At 43.9% G+C, this 17,104-nt stretch overlaps 1 protein-coding gene across 4 annotated transcripts; it reads right to left on the bottom strand.

The window, feature by feature from the left end:
• Nucleotides 1–2,959: 2,959 nt before the first annotated feature.
• SAR1B (secretion associated Ras related GTPase 1B) lies at nucleotides 2,960–17,012 on the bottom strand. 4 transcript variants are annotated; one of them, XM_064672212.1, is made up of 7 exons: nucleotides 16,797–17,012; nucleotides 12,281–12,351; nucleotides 9,287–9,406; nucleotides 8,454–8,519; nucleotides 7,810–7,913; nucleotides 7,519–7,650; nucleotides 2,960–5,942 (listed from the first exon to the last, which is right to left on the bottom strand). In XM_064672212.1, the coding sequence occupies exons 2-7, from the start codon at nucleotides 12,333–12,335 to the stop codon at nucleotides 5,826–5,828; spliced, it is 594 nt and encodes a 197-aa protein (XP_064528282.1). In that variant the 5' UTR covers nucleotides 12,336–12,351; nucleotides 16,797–17,012; the 3' UTR covers nucleotides 2,960–5,825. The 4 variants fall into 4 exon arrangements, with proteins under 4 accessions (XP_064528282.1, XP_064528286.1, XP_064528283.1 ...); XM_064672216.1 differs by having other exon boundaries at nucleotides 16,807–17,012; XM_064672213.1 differs by having other exon boundaries at nucleotides 16,669–16,810.
• Nucleotides 17,013–17,104: the final 92 nt, after the last annotated feature.

Raw genomic sequence — 17,104 nt, 5'->3', positions numbered from 1 at the left:
CCATCTCTGAGTGCCAATGGGCAGAGAGAGCTTAAAGTATGGTTTAAGTTTTGCAGCTCGTGCTTATGATCTGGTCAGAAGTCAAGTGTGTTAAACCAGCGAGCTCAGCTTTGTCCTTGGGGAACAGTCCACCAAGAACCAGCAGTTGTCAGTGACTTAGCAAAGCCCAGTTTAGTTGTAGGAGACTGGATAGATTTCAAAATATCCTCACAAACGCTGGCACCACCACAGTGTGCACAGGCTGACTGAAACACAGCTCCTCTCACTACCTGGGTGCTCTCCCTCCTTTGCTTTCACAAGCACCAGTGTTTCCAAACCCTGGGGTCAGCCCCCCACAGGAGCTGTGGCACAGCAGCATCAGGAGCCCTGTTCTGAATTGCTTTACCTCGCTGGCAAGGGGACATCTGTCAACCCAACTGATTTTTCCCTTCCTCCATTGCACAGTGGGAACTTGCTCCAGTATTTCCTAGAGATGCTCATAGGACCTGGGGCTGCCCTTCAACAAAGATTTGAACAAACTCCAACTTAAATTCTGCCCTTCCTCTCAGGAGCCACATTCTGATGGAAACGCAAATCCCTTTTATCAGAACCCCCATGTGCTACAAAACCTGAATTGTCCCACAGCCTCTTGCCAGGGCAAGCTCAGGTTCTCCTCAGCTCAGCTCCCCCCTCAGCCCCTGCCCAGAGCAGCAGCCTGTCACACTACACCCCCTGTCAACAGAGCTGCTGTTCCCACCCCTGGGGTCGGGCACTCAAATATCACCAAGTGGCCAAGATCAGGTCTCCAACAGCTCATTCCTGCCCTGAGCTACTGCCAAGGGTTTGCTCCAGCTAGTGCTGCTCCTGGGAGTTAATCAAACCACTCTGACAGTGAAGTACCACCCTTGTGGGGGAAAATCCATCTGAGCAACATAAATTCTTATTTGCCTGTGCCAAAACCAGGCATTTGGACCCAATATTGAAAGTATGCCTTCACATTCTCCTTCAATGAGGAGAGTGTTTATCATCACACATTTAGGAAGGAGAATCCAGGACTACAAGTGGATCCAAGCTTTGCACCCAGTCCTCACATTGCAGGTTTTTGTTATCTACTAAGTCTTGTCACATTTGGAAGCAACACAGTGAATGGCTCATACTTAGAGTGGCTGTGGTGCCACGAACACCGAGGAGGGGACCCAAAATGCCCTTGATTTACACACGGTTTGTGCAGGATCTCCAGTAGTTTGCAGGTGAGGGAGGCTTCTGTCATCCCACTGGGACATGGGCAGACAGTGCCCAAGTTGGGGAGGCACTGCTTCCTCCGAGGCTGCTGTGAGAGCTCTTCTTGTTCAGGCAGGGACCAAGCATGACCTGATCCCTCCAGCCATCACCTTCGCCACAGGGAAAACAGGACGAGTGCCCTCTGCCTCCACAAGGATAATGAGGCAGCATCAGCAGGTTGAAAGCTTTGAGATCCTGGAATGAAAGGCATCAAAGGCTCCAAAATATTACTAGGAAATTTCTTACCATGACAGGACATGTGCAATAAGAACCAGGGTCATAAGGAAGACAAGGGATGTATTTTTTTTTTATTTTACCACACCTGCTCACCGAATTTCTACTTCTAATTCAAAAGCAGACAAGTAAGAAATAACTTGGAAAATGTAAACTAAGGAGAACATATGCTTAGGATTGGAAAATAGTTGTCTATCACAGTAGGTTAAGACACTTCCCCATGGGCTGTGTCAGGGCTGAGTTTATCAGTTTGATAATACTCCGTGGCAATCCCCACTCCACCAACAGTGCCAATCCTAGAGGGCAGCTGGATTCTCAGGCAGCATCATTTGCCTGTAAGATCAGATCCTTCCACCTCATTTTAGAATTGCAGAAAAGGAAATGTCATTTTGTCCAGACTGAATTATTACTGTACCCATCTTAGAACCCAGCTTATTACTAGACCATGTACTGAGCACACTTTTTTCCTGGTTTTGATAATTTTACAAGAACTCCCTGTTTAAAACTCCTTTTCTTCACATTCCAAGCAACATTTTATTTTCTATTTCCGATAGTTGTATTTCCAGCATGGGATGGGATAACACAACAACAAACACACTGAGAACATGTCAATGGACACTCTGGTCTTAAGCTTCTCTTCTGCAGTTTATTATATAAATTATGCTTTTAAACATTTAGAGCACTCACATTTCCAAACAGAATCCAGTTCCACACAGATACTGGTGCAAAGAGTGGTTTTATCTCAGTGTGAGGAAGTTACAAGACCCCAGTGACAGCCACTGGATGAGGCTGTTTTAATGTAACTCCTCGGCCCAAAACTAACATTTATGTGACCTAAATCTGAGCACACTGCATTCAATAAAAATACTGGACTTTGGTTGGTAACAATCAAATATTTGGACAGTACAAACAAGAGAAGAACAATTCGACCTCAAGCAGACCTGTGAATTCACTGGGGTTGGAGACCACCTCCATCATTTTTCTGAACTGACATTATTATAAATAAATAGGTGCCAAATGTTCTATTTGATGTTCAGTTGCAATCATCAAAATCCAATAAAGCTCCCATACATTCTGGTATTGTACTCCAGTGAATGCCACAGGTCACCTCTGGCACATCAAAGACAGGACCCGAACACAGAAATAATAATTGAATTATCTTGATCTGGCAAGAGGACAAATGAGAAAACTTGGAGATCCTTCCCCTCTCCAATGCCAATAATTGCTGAAAAATTTATTAAACCAAGACTGAAATACAGCAATCACCTCTCAGTTATACAGTACATACTAAACCCCAATTTTAACTAAATCCAAGCAAAATAAATCTTACTCAACCCAGAGATGCCAGCAACTGGGGTCACTGCAGTGAAATACAGGCCACTGTCACAAGTAGTTATGAGGATCTTAGAAATCTGCATTCATTTCTCTTAAGGAACTGTTGTAATGTAAAAACAAAATGAGACACTTCATAAATAACATCTTTATTAATGAGTTTTCTTTTTCACATTCTTTAAAGTGATGTTTAATTGAAATCTGCATAGTCAAGAGTGCAAAAAAAAAAATCAATTCATAGAAGTCAGACCCAGATGTGAATGTTGCTTTTGTTTAAGCAAGACTGGTCACAGTCTTAGGAATAATATAGAAATAAATGGCCAGGGAGATGTGGGGGGGAGTAGGAATGAGAACCACCAGGAAAACTCTCATCAAGTTATTTGTCTATTAATGAAGTCTTCACACAAAGACACACAACACTCATTCACATTCAAGTGCACAACAGAAGGTAAACTACAGAAGGAAGATCCTTCCTCTGCTGAATGAACAGAGCAAGATTGTTTGTGTACTTCACTGAGTGTTGATCAGCTGTTCCCACAGCAGGAACCATTCCAGCACCCAGGTGGGTAAACACAAGGTCCAGATTTCTTCATGCCCTTACAGCAACCACATTTCAGGCAGCATCCCACAGCAGGAACCAGGAAATCTGAGTGTTTCCATAACAGTGAGAACTGTTCTTAACACACACTTTTCAAGCACTATCACCCCCCTTCTTTTTCAATTTTTCATAGGATTATCCCTTTCTTTGCTGCTGCTGCTCATGGTTGGTTGGAAGAGCGGGTGAAGAGGACCCTCTGTGCCCATGCAGTGGCTCAGCCTGTGGAAGTGCAGCAGAACATCTCCACCTCCAGCTTCATTTCCATCAGCACAGGCAGCACAGTCCCAAGTCTCTCACATCAACACTACAATGTGACTCTGCAAGTAGTACCTTTAATATTTACACCATCTAGTGATTTAGCTGTTCTCTGCATTACAGCCACCATCAGAAAAAGCTAGAGAAAAAAACCCCAAGAGGCACATCCCCTACACAATGGCTGTAGGGAGTAAAGACTCACAACACACTGTCCACACGCTGGTGAGAGGCCACTTCTTACCTCCAGTTTGGATTTCTGCAGCAGAGACACTACTCTACAGCTGAGCACTGGTTTACATGCAGAATTCTCTTGTGCTGGTCATTTGGAAAAGCCATCTGATACCATCACACTGAACTTCACTGTGCACAAACTGGGCTTAATGCTCTGCACACGATTCTGCAGCAATAAACTTCATTTACAATTTATATTAGCTATGTTCTGAATTATTCATCTTATTCAGATGCACAGTCTAGGACTGTGGGGAACTGATCATCAATATTCAATCATACCAGTTCAGATCTGGGCAAGGAATAAGTCTCATTTATTTGCTATGAGCCTACAGGCTTTAAATCTGAGATTCCATCCCAGAGAAAGTTATTTATGAAATCAAACCAGTCAGAAATACATTTGCTGCCATGGATATTAGAAACATAAGGCCTAAAGTATTTTGGAGAAGACCTACAGCAGGAGGTAAAAGGGATCCAGTAAAACTTGCAGCAGTTTGTATTTGTACAAGGGGAAAACAAACTACAGAGTGAAACCCAAACCCATCAAGGTGAAACGGTGACTTCAGGGATGAAACCTCACCTTCATTTCACAGTAAAATAAAACATCCCCAGCACATGGAAGCACCAACCACAGCTCCCAGGCAGCACCAACAAAATGCTGACAGACAACACCCTTTCTTCAAAGATAACCTGCTTTTTCCTTGGGGAGCCAACACACTCAAAGACAGGGAAAACCAGAAGACTGGAAACAGGGACTGCAGATAACTGAATTTTACCCCAGAAATAAGTCCCCTGGGCAGCCAGCAGCTGCCCCACTGGCCAGGTGTCAGGGCAAAAACCACACAAAAGAATCCCTCTTGTCCCAGTCTAAAGTACCAAAACTAAAACTGGCCAACTGGGTGTGAGCTGATAAATTTTCACAAGCAGCAATGGCAACACTTTTTTTTCCTGGCAATTTCACAGGCAAATCTGCTGGCAGACCCCAAAACTAATGAAATTGGAAACAAGATATTTAGTGCAGTGATATTCTTAATTTTTCTTCAGAAAGAAACTGTATTTCTTATGCCACATCAGGGGTTTAATTCCAGAGACCAGGAGATTAAGACCACTTTTGATATTAGTTTAAGATTTACTTTGGCACAGCTAATTTACATTATTTGTACTTGAAGGGCATCACCTTAGATTTTTCCTTTACTATGCAAAATCCTTAAAACAAATGCAATTTGGTAGTCTGAAAAAACCCCACCTTACTCTAACCTACAATGGAACTACTTTGTGGCCTGCTGTGTTTCAGGAAAATATCCCACATATTCAGATCACCAGGCAGCCTCACTAGTTAAGACACATTAAAACGAAACATTTCCCATTAAAGTTGCCAAAAACTGGATTTAAATTTATTGCATGACGTTGCATAAGAAAGTGTATTATTGAAAACTGTAAGGCATCATGCAATTATCCATCAGCTAATTATTTATTATTCCTTGAAAGATGGTTATATACTCTAAAGTTATAAAACCAGTTTCAAAAAAGTACATAAAAAAATTTAACATAAGCATTAAATATTTTTTTTTTCACATGTTCATCGTTTTTAGCTGTTAAAAAGTGCATTCAAACATACTGTACTGGAAAGTTGCTCTGACCAAAAATGGTGCTGGAGACTCATTAAATTAAAAGCTGCAAAAGGAAGTTGCATGGGATTAGAAAGCTCACAGGTTGTGGTATTTCAACTTACAAACGTGAAATAATTTTTCAATCCTCAACACTTATAATTTAGCATCAATGATATAATCAGCTAAAAAGGTGTATTTTTCTGACTTGAACAGTCAAATGGATTCAAGTTATGCACACTGAGTGATCAGAGGAGGAGCAGACAAGGTTCAGCCAGGGGCAGGGTGTGCTGCTGGGATTTTGGCATCCATCAGTTGATGTACTGGGCCATCCAGCGGAACCCCTCCCCATAGCCTTGTCTCTTTAGCACACTGCACATGAACACCTCCAGGGGCCTGGCATTCAGGTCCTTCAGTGGTGTGCTGCCCTGCAGAGACACAGAAATACCCCCAGTTACGGTCTCCTTATAAAACAACTCCTACTTTACATGGACAGCTGTTTCTACGAATGCCAGTACTTAACTTGTGTTGGATACTGGAATTTTAGAACATAAATTCATCTCAAAGCATAGAATGGGTTGGGTCGGAAGGGACTTTAAAGCTCATCTTGTTCCAACCCTCTGCCATGGGCAGGGACCCCTTCCACCAGCCCAGGTTGCTCCAAGCCCCATCCAACCTGGCCTTGGACACTTCCAGGGATGGGGCAGCCACAGCTTCTCTGGGCAACCTGTGCCAGGGCCTCCCCACCCTCACAGGAAAGGATTTCCTCCTAACCTCTAAACTAACCCTGCCATCCTAATCTCAGTAACATGTACACAAGGAATACACAAAGCATATTTTCGTGTGCTGAAGGCATATTTTCATATTTTCATCCACACTGGAGAGGGTGAAGTACCTGAAGCCAGAATGGAACAGCAACATGTCCACAGAGAACTTGAGAGCTTTGGTTTTCAATCACAGTTCCCTGCTGCATTTCCAATAGTTTTCCAGCCAGATAAAAAGAGTATTTTATACTAATTTTAGGACTGATCAAAGCAGGAGTGCAAGGTGCTTGCCAAGATCAGCAGAGTGTAATAAAGCTGTTGCTCAACTGGAGCTTCACAACAGTGTTCAGACCTCACCGACTACGTGTGGGGGTGTAAGAACCCGAAAAAAAGAAGGTAAAGATTTTGTTCCTGCTCAGCCTAAACTCTGACTGGCACTGAACTTTAGGGGAGGCCCCTAAGGGTGAATAAGCAAAGAGGAATTGCGAGACCAGGCGCTCTCAGCAGAACCACGGTGCTGGTCAGCTCATGGGAGCCGGGATGGAAGCCACGCTGGAATGACTCCATCAGCTGCACAGAGGTGGCTCTCCAAGGGCCAAGGACAAGGGAGCAACTCCTTCCCAGTGCCCTGTGCCCCAGTGTCTCCTATAAGCACTGCACTGTATTAACTTTACATTAAGAAGAGCTGAAGTATCATGAAGACCCACATGAGAAATCTGCCTTGTTGCTACAGGTACCAGTAGGAACTTTTTCCTTCCCACAACCTACAGACTTAGGTGTAAATTTAGGTTCAAGGTTCAGGTAAACATTTTAAGTAGAAAATTATTAAAGCCTGTACTTCACACGGGAAAAATCACTTACTGAAAGACTTTATCCAGTTTTTTTCTTATAATTCTCTCCAGAACTATAGCCTCTGAAAACTCAGTTTAAAAATACTGCATAAGAAACTTGAAGTATTAGAAGTTATTCTCTTTTTTTCTCTGAAAAAATGTAGCATTAAATATGATGCTAAAAAGTTGTAGTAAAGATGCATTTAACACACACAAAAACAGACCCCAGAACTCATTTTATATATTGTTATCAGGTACTAAGTACTTTACAAATTAAAAAAACATTTGTTTTGTGTAGCTAGAAGGAACCAGAGCCAACACATAAATAAAGCAAACAAACTCCCTAACAAAAAAATCTCACTAAAGCAAAAACCTGCCAAAAAAAAAGAAAAAGAAAAAAGGAGCAATACCTTTCCTGTTGTCTGGCCATACAGACCAAATGTCTCTCGTAGCCTTTCTTCACTGATGGCTTCTGGTCTGTCAATCTTGTTACCAAGAATTAGGATAGGCACATTAGCAATAGTTTCATCTGTCATTAGTGACTACAAAGGAAAGGAGAAAGAAGGAGTGATGAATTTAGAATACAGGTCAAATCGCTCCTCCTCATGTGAGGTGACAGCAGGGCTCTGTTGGACACTGGGTATTTGAGCTGAGCTCTTACAAGTGAAAGGTCATGCTTTGAAAAGCTCCTTTAAACTTACATCAAGTTCTTCTTTTGATTCAAGCAACCTTTCATGATCTGCACAGTCCACCAAGAACACAATGCCATTAATTGCAGGCAGGTAGTTTTTCCACACTCTGCGAGCTACAGGGAAAATGAGAATTAAAAATAAAAGGAAATTATCCCCAAATTCAGAGTGATGTATATTGGTCATTAAGGAGCAACAGGTAGAGTTTTTTTATTTGATTTTTTTTTAAGTCTTAGCTTATGTTGCCCGTGTTCAGAATGGAATCCCGTGTTTTACTTGAAATGACAGAGCAAAAATATCGTTCCTTTACTATTATCACCCCTCTATCCCACATGGATGCTGATGTACAGAACTTTTTTTGTTTCCCCAAGAATTATGTCAACAAAGGTAAGCTTGAAGCATAAAGCTTAAAGGTAAATACAAGCAATTCAAAGTACATAATCCCCTTCACAGTATTAGACAAAAGTTTCTGCTCTACTGCAACTCTTGGAAAATTGTATTTGGGATTTGTGGTAAGTGGTGGAGACAGACAAAAAACCAGCCAATGTCTTTTATGCTCTCAAAGAAGAGTGTGGGAGGTCAGTCTTTGCATTTCTGACTGGAAACAAATTCCAACCCAATTCACTGAGCTTAAGTGAGTCAATGGACACCCTTACCTTGAGCATGTCCACCCAGATCAAAGGTAGTGAAAGTCATGCCAGCAATTGTCAGCTCTTCTGAAGCTGGAAATACACAGAATTATGTTCCTGTGAAGATTGTGCAGTGCATTGGAACAGTCTAACCTTCCAGCACATACATTTTACTTTTTCCTCTTGGTTCTTTTCAGTATTTTGTTATTCAAGAAGCAAATGAGAGCAAAACATTCTCTCAAAATCAATGACACGTTCGTGTAACACTAAAATGTTATTAACCATTAAAGCATGAAATGAAATATCTGCAACACTAAGAACAGCAGAGAGTATTCATACATTATGTATCCCTACATAATAATACACAAACAACAGTTGGTTCTGGCATCTGGTTTGCCAAAAAGATGGCATTTTGTGTCCAATACTATTCAAGGTTTCTCCTCTTCACATCCATTCCCAATTTCTCACCTCCTTACTGGACTTCACCAATCCACATTTTCAACCTGTGTTGAACTTTTACTCCTGCAAGGTTAGCAGGATAACAATTACACAGCAACTTTTGAGACACAAACTCTAACTTTCCAGCTACACAGAGAAGCTGTTCCCTAAAATTGCAGGCCCCTCTTCCCCCCAGTTTCTGTAATATAAACTCTCAGCTTCGTTGTTCTGCTTGTTACTCACCTCTTAAATTTAATGTAACACACTGAACAATCCTACATGGGGTTTTTTTTTAATATTACTTGAACTATTACTTTGTTTCTCCCAATTACACTGTTGGTCTCATGACATATAATCAAATCCTGCTTTTCCTGCAATCCTTCCAACACTTTCTAGTTATGGGACCAGCAATATTCACTTACTGGGGTGTAACGTGGGGACGTGTTGCCCCAGTCTGTCATCTTTGAGCATGTGCAGCAGTGTAGTTTTCCCAGCATTGTCCAGTCCAAGAAACACTAGTTTGCCTGATTTCTTGTACAGTCCTAGAACAAAGAAGGACCCAGTGAATAATCAGTTCAAGTGGTGGGAGTTCATTTCCAGCCCTAGAGATGATTTTGCTCCCAGGAACAAAGTGTTACAGTCCCAGTACAAAATACAGGCCATCCAAGCCCCACCACACACTTTATCAGTGTCACTTTATCACCACTGCCCTTTATCCATGCTCTCCTCCTGTACAAATTACATTCCCACTTGCCACGTGGTACCATGTGCAGCTTGGCAGCAGTGGGAGAGGCACAAAACTGGTGTGAATGTGTCACTCCTGGAAATGCAGTTACATTAGCTCAGGAAAAGCACTGCAGAACAGGACTAAACACTGCCAGTGGAGTTTACTCTGCCCCAGCAAAAGGCCAGTTTGCTCACAGGAGGTGAGAGGTGAGTGTGCAGGTCCAGCACCACCAGCAGGCTCTGGAGCATGGACCTGAACCTGCACAGAGCTTCGTTCAGCTGCCTCCAATTACAGCAAAAAACTTGTCTGAGGCATAAAGAGAATTCAGACTTCAATCAGAATATTACAGAGAAATTGGTTTCAATGTCAATGCTCATAATTAGTGTATGTATGAATTCTTCAGTGTTGGTTCATTTGGACAAAATTAATTTCCACCCATACCCCCAGGAAAACTGGTGGCTACATCCTGAATGGCATTGCCAGGGTACTTCTGACACATCTGCTGCCATGTGACAATGCTTTCATAAAAGGAATAAGAAATCCTATTTTCATTGATTGTCATCTTTATAAGAATGACTTTTCCCCTTCTTCTCACCTCTGTTTGAAACCCCAGAAATGCAACAGTTGCTGTGAAGGAGTGGAAAGACATTTAAAACATGAACACCATATTTTCTTAATGTTGGAGATTATCAAAGGGCAATTCTCTAATAACTTGTCAACACTACATCCTTTGCCAGAATTAGTTTTCACTGCCTCAAACTGATTGATATTCAAAGTAAAACATTAAGATAAATTAAATTTAAAAACAAAATGTCGATTCTGTTCCATACTGAAAAAAAAAGTCTCATCTAAAGTGTTATCCTCGTGTGTGTTTTCTGTGGTGGGATTTTAAGCCAGCCCTGCTGATGCCACAGCATTCCAGGGGCACAGGTGCCTCTGCCCAGACCTTTACACTGCTGCTGTTTGCTCACCTCTCCCTCTGCCTTTCAGCTAATCTCTGGGATCATGTTCCAGAGGGACATATTTTGTAACTTGCATAAATGGATATTCTCTCATATTCCTCATCTTATGTCATTAATGATCTTTACTACTCCAGGCCCTGTTGAATGTCTTCACAGTTCTTTCAAATACAAATAACTCTTAATTCCCAAACTCACCTTCTCACATGCCCATATGTATATTAACTACTGAACTACAGAGTGGAGGAGAAAATATTAATGTTTACAGAGAAAGAAAAAGTGACAAACATTTTCATATATTTACTTACATCACAGGAGAAACTCACTCTGTGAGTTAAACAGAAGTCTATCAATACACAGTAAAACAATAACATTTTTGCCACTCTCAGCCTGCACATAAAGGAGTCTTTGCTCCCCAGTAACATGTTGCTGCTTTCTCCAAAACATTTCACACTTCCCAAGTGTCTGTCACAGAAACACAAGACTAACAAGCAGCTATTGGCTACACCAAGACTGGAGTTTTTATATATACATATAAATAAAAAAGTATTCTTTGTGCATTCCAAAAGTATGTGTGCAATGATGTGCTTCCTAACGTGATCCCATCAGCCTGCTGACAGGACAGGGAACTGTGGGGAGCCTCCCAAGTGTTATGATCACCCTTCTTCAGTTGTGAACATAACTGAGAATGAAAAGAGAAAGTGTTTCTTTTAGAGCAAGAGGGACATATTGGAAGTAATTCTCCTTCCTGCTTCAAGCTCCTCTATCTTACACCAGAATTAGCCTTTGCTTGCCCAGGAATGGAAGAGCAGGGCAGCGTGCAGCAATCACTGCACAGCTAAGGAAGAGGAGATAAGAAGGATTAGTCAACTTAGTTAAAATTTCACTGGCTGGCATTTCGACAGCAGGCCAAGGGTCCAACATTCAGCAAAAACTTTAAACTTTCAACTGATAAAAGGCAGGTGGCACAGCCTGCCATGATTCCTTAGCCTCAAATGCTTTTTGACCACTTCAATAACATCCTTTGAACTTGGAAATTGTGCCTTTTACCTATGAGATCTGCAACTTCTGTTCCTTTTTTAGTGTCCTAACACATTCTCCTCCTGGTTGTGGGGTTTTTTCCCCTCCCTGTTAAGTACAAACTAATATTTCACCTTGGACTGATCTGGATTGCAGACTCTTTTGGCCAGGGAATAATTTTCTGAGGCTCTTGAGCAGATACCAGTGAAGTTTCATGGTGATTTCTGTGACACCAGTCACAGAACAACACACTGCTGAACATGAGAAAGGACTTCAATAGCTGGCACTAATTTTTGTAGACAGTTCCTCCTATTTGGATTCTGAAGTAACACCCTCATATGCAAAAGAACTGAACTAAAATAACTGAGTTCAGTTCTCTACAGCAGAGAAAAATCAAAAAAAAAGTCCACAAAAGCCAACTAAACTACACCAGCTTAAATGTACTATGATTAGAAAAGTCCAACATAATATGATCGTGAAGGAAAACGTAATTTCTTTCAAGAAGTTAAGGCTTAATGTGAGATTGAGTGGAGAGCACACTCTGGAAATGCTCACTATTGATAAGTGAAACTTTTGTTTGAGTGTTACTGAACATACACCAAACCAAATATTATTATTTAACCAATGGCCTTGTTTGAAGATAACAGAGGTGAACAGACATTTTATACAAGAATGGCAGAAAGGAAAAGTCCCAAACGATAAAGACTTACCTAAAAACTGTAATACGCTACTGAAACCACTGTAAATCCAATCAAATAGGAACATATCTGAATCTTACAGTCTGAAATAAACAGAAAATATAATGCATTTAAGATCTGTCAGAACAGCACATTAAGCATTGTAAAATATTTATAGGTAACAAAAGTAATCCGAAGTCCTGGGTTAAAAATAAAAGCCAATTTAGTTTTGGTAAACTGTATCATGGACCAATTAAGTGACCCCATAACACAGTAAAAATTAGTGTAGAAATAGAAAACAGAATCCAGACCTTGTGATTCAACATCAAAGACTTTCTCCTCCCTCGGGGAAACACTATGTGGACTGAAGTCTTTGAAAGAAGTAAAAATAACTTTATCCTCAGTATGATTTGGAGGAGATGTGTGATGATCCATTGAAGATTTCAAACAGGATCTTGACACATAGTTTTCAACTGGTAAAAAGCAGCACTTTGGAGAGGGCACTGGAGGGATATCAGTGCAGGGTCAGTGCTCCAGCCACCCCTGGGAGCTGCTGGAGTTCAAAGCAGAGGCAATAAGAGGTGAAGAAGTTTTGTGGATTTGAATCTAGAGAAGTTTGATGCCAAATAAATCCCTGCTGTCCACACAGAACCTGTCTGTTTGGCTTGTCATGGGAAACAACTACCTAGCACAAAGCTCTGGAATTGCCATTCAAAGGTGGTGACCTCCTCTACTGTCCTGCACAGGCTGCCACAATTTAAACCTTAAATGCAGAACTTATGTTTAAAAAAACCCCATCAGAACACCATGTTTCACACTGAGTTCCTTCAGCTTAGATTCAAGAACAGAAGGCTGAGCTGAGAGCCATCACTGGGTTCACTGTGTAGCCACAAACAATTAATTTCCTAGCTTTCATCCAAATTTCCTCATGATCTGAAGTGAGGATAATCAGACAGTCACTAAGGTTGAAAAAACCTCTAAGATCATCGGGTCCAACCCTCAGCCCACTACCATCCTGTTCAACACTCAAACCATGTCCCCAGGGGCCACACCCACAAACCTTTTGAGCACTTCCAGGGATGGTAATTCCACCACTGCCCTGGGCAGCCTGTGCAAGTGCCTGACCACCTTTTCAATAAAGAAATTTTTCCTGGTATCTAATCTGAACCTTCCCTGGCACAACTTGAGGCTGTTTCCTCTCATCCTGTCCCTTGTTACCTGTGAGCAGAGCCCAACCCCACTCGGCTCCCCCCTCCTGTCAGGGAGTTGTGGAGAGCGAGAAGGTCCCCCTTGAACCCCCTTTTCTCCAGGCTGAGCCCCCTCAGCTGCTCCTCATCAGACTTGTGCTCCAAATCACACTGAAAGCACCAGTTTGACACAGTGAACTAGCACCTAGTGTGAAAACCTTCTGAAAGACTAAAGGGCAACATCCTTAGAAGCATTTAGGCAGCTAATTCCTGCTGGAATGCATGACCCCTGTGGACATTGGAGTCTGGGTGCCCTGGAGAAACTGGACTGCACTGCTGAGCACAGCTGCCCCAGGCTCCTGCCACACTCCTTTGGAAGCTGCAGGGGTGCCTTGGGGCATCCCAAGGTGACTTCAGGGCAGCTCTGAGCCTGGAGCACAGCACACAGGAGTCAAAACACGGGTCTGAACCAGATCAAAACCCAGGCACCTACCACAGCAATCACACTTGTGACAACCAAGAGTTTCTCTGCTATGCAACAACAGGTACATCACACAAAGAGAACAAGGAAAGAGGAGGGGAGAATATTTAAATGACATTTGCTTGCACTGGAACAAAATCTGTTCAGATGACGAAGCACCAGGTGCCTTGGTTTCGCCACCACTAACCCTGAAACCTTTACCCACGTCTACATTGCTCTGAACAACTCATCAGCTGCAACAGGCACAGATTTGAAGGATACAAATCAAACACGCTTGTCGATGCGTAAACACCCAGTTACACAACGTCATGACTGAAACTGTCCCTTGCCTGGCTAAAAAGCAAAGGTCAAGAATAAGCAAACATGGCAGAACACACACGTCAGCAGATTTATTTATTGCTTGAGCAAAATACCAATGGAGAAAAGCCTCTGTGGGGCTTAGGAAAACCATCGACTCAAATAACCTGCAAATCAGGGCAAACAGCCTGATGTAAGAGAAGTGCTCAGGTTTCTGAGGTGAGAATAACTTCACAGTGTTCGGCTGCATTAACCTTCTCCATCTATTAAACTTATGTTTACAAAAAAACACCGACCAAAACAATCTTTGTGCATCACAGAAAAAACTTTCAGGGATGAGATTTAAATGATTAACGTGAGAAGGGGATTACTCCACAAACACAGCTGAAGTGGCACAAATGTGGGCTCAATTTCCATCAGCACCAGAAAAGTGGTGCTAGAAACAGAGCTACCCAAATCCTCCCAGAACAGCCTCCGTATCAGCTGGCAGCAGCTAAAGGAAAACACTTTCCAAATGGGGAAAAAATGGGCCGCTAATTGTAAAGGCACACAGGCAATATTTGAATAGAGATATTAAATCTACTCTTATCACACAGCAAAAGTAACTACATAATTCACAGCTGTGTCAAATCAAAGCTCCACAAAGTGGCTCTGCACTGAGATCCAGAGTGATTACCAGGTTCCAGTCAGAGCTGTGCCAAATTTAGGGGAGAGCTGAGGCTGTCAAATATACACAGACTCAAACTCTGAGGCTCATGTTAAAAACACCATAAAAGCAGAACAAGGACAACTCCAGCAATCGCTGTTCATGACCCACGTGAAGACAAAGATACTATTTTAAGGCTATTTCAAGGGTTCACTTGAAAATAATCTGCTGCAAGCAGACAGAAGCTTTGAATTAAAAATTGTGCTGGACCAAGTAAGTCTTTTGATACCAACTACTTTTACAGACATCACTGTGCCTCCTCCACAAAGACACTAAAGTTAACCTTCTAGCATCAACAACAGATGGCTGACACTGAAAAATGCCCCCAACAACCCTGTTGAACATTATTTCACCAGCAAAGTATCACCCAGTAACTCCTGTGGAGCCCTGTCCACCACTCCATAGTCCAAGGACAGGGGTTTGCTTACTGGAGACCACTTCTGACTGTGGGGAATGAGGAATTCCCACACAGTGCCTGTGATAACACCCTAAGCCAGCCTCCTGAAGGGAATGCTGCCGGACTAGCAAGCAAACTCACACTTCTTTTATATCCTGGAAACTAGGAATTTTTTTCTCCTACTCTCAACTTGCATTTTTCTAGCTAAAAATTCCTCATTTCCCTTCCAAACCTCAGGACAGCGCTTACTTCCGAAGCCTGTGCAAGTTTAGGTAATAGAGGATATCAGGCTTTTAAAGACAGTTTTAAATCCCTTTATGGGGTAATTAGGTAACAGAAACCAGTGACACCCAAGCTGAAGAGCTCTGGCAGGAGCTGGGAACACACTGAGCTGCGCTTGCGTGGGGACTGTCAGTAAGAGCCAGGGAACAAACCTCTGCCCAGCCTGACTGCACCAAACCTGCACCCCAGCCACAGTTCAGTCCAAAACCAAAACCTGCAAGCAACAGCCAAGTCTACTGCCAAGGGTGCATTTTTAGTTTTAGTAGGATCTAAATACAATCACTCAAAAGTCATAATTTCACATGTGATCACTGTAACACCGCAAAACGTCACCACAGGCAACAAAAGTCAAAATCCAGAAGAAACTCAGTGAACAAACCGGTGCCTTCCACAGCACAGTTCATTCTATGACACAAAACTGCATCTGGATGTTGTATTTTAAGAGCTGAAGAAAGGGACAGAGATGGAAAGTGAGGTAATGGCATGGACTTCCTTTGGGTGTTTTGATCAGTTTTTTGAAAGCAACTCATCTTCGAGACAGCACCACAACACACAGAGGAGTTCCTAAGGCCAGAGGCTCGGCCAGCCCCGGCTTACAAAGCCCAGCTGTCACAGCACATCTCACCGCGGGGCTGCTGCACACACGCTTAGGAAAAAATTCCTGTATGTAACAACTCCTGGAGAAACGACACCACCTCGAACAAGCGCTGCCGGGTCGGCACAACGTGGCACGGGCTGCCCAGGGCGGCTGCGGGGCACCCCAGGTTATGGGGTCACTGAACACACACTGTCACATCGCAGAGCCCCCGAGGGGCCCTGCGGGCACCGGCACAGCGGCACGGACCGGGCCCCACCGCCCGGGAGAGGAGAGGGAGAGCGGCAGGGCAGGGAAAGGAAGGGGGGACTGCCCGCCCCCAGCCCCGCACGCCGCACAGGCCGCGGCCCCCGGGGCTCTCAGGGACCCCCGCCCAGCCCCGGCCCGAGGCCGCTGCCGGCAGGACACGGGCACGGCCCGGAGCCCCGCGGGGCTCGCCCAGCCCCCGCTCCCCGGCCCGTCCGCCCCGCGCTCACCCACCGCCGAGCTGGAGGCGCCCCGGGACCGGACCAGCACCGACACTGACACACACCGACACGGCACGGGCAGGCACGGACACACCGACAGACAGACAGACAGACAGACAGACAGACCCGGCACTCACCGACACTCACCCGCGGCTGCGCCCGCTCCGCCCCCGCCGCTCCTTCCGGCACCGGCGCCCGCGGCGCGCGCACTCGGCTGAGCTCGGCTCCGCTCGGCTGAGCTCGGCTCCACTCGGCTGAGCTCGGCTCCGCTTGGCTGGGCTCGGCTCTGCTCGGCTGGGCTCGGCTCTGTCCGGCGAGGCGAGGCTCGGCCGGGTTCGGCTGTGTTAGGATCAGTTCGATTGCGTTCGGATAAGTTCGGCTATGTTCGGACAAGTTCGGCTAGACTCGGCTGTGTTCGGATCGGTCCGGCCCCGCCCCCCGTCCG

The sequence above is a fragment of the Pseudopipra pipra genome, chromosome 15 (assembly GCF_036250125.1).
Source record: "Pseudopipra pipra isolate bDixPip1 chromosome 15, bDixPip1.hap1, whole genome shotgun sequence".
NCBI lineage: Eukaryota > Metazoa > Chordata > Aves > Passeriformes > Pipridae > Pseudopipra > Pseudopipra pipra.
This window is presented reverse-complemented; position numbering and strand designations above follow the sequence as displayed.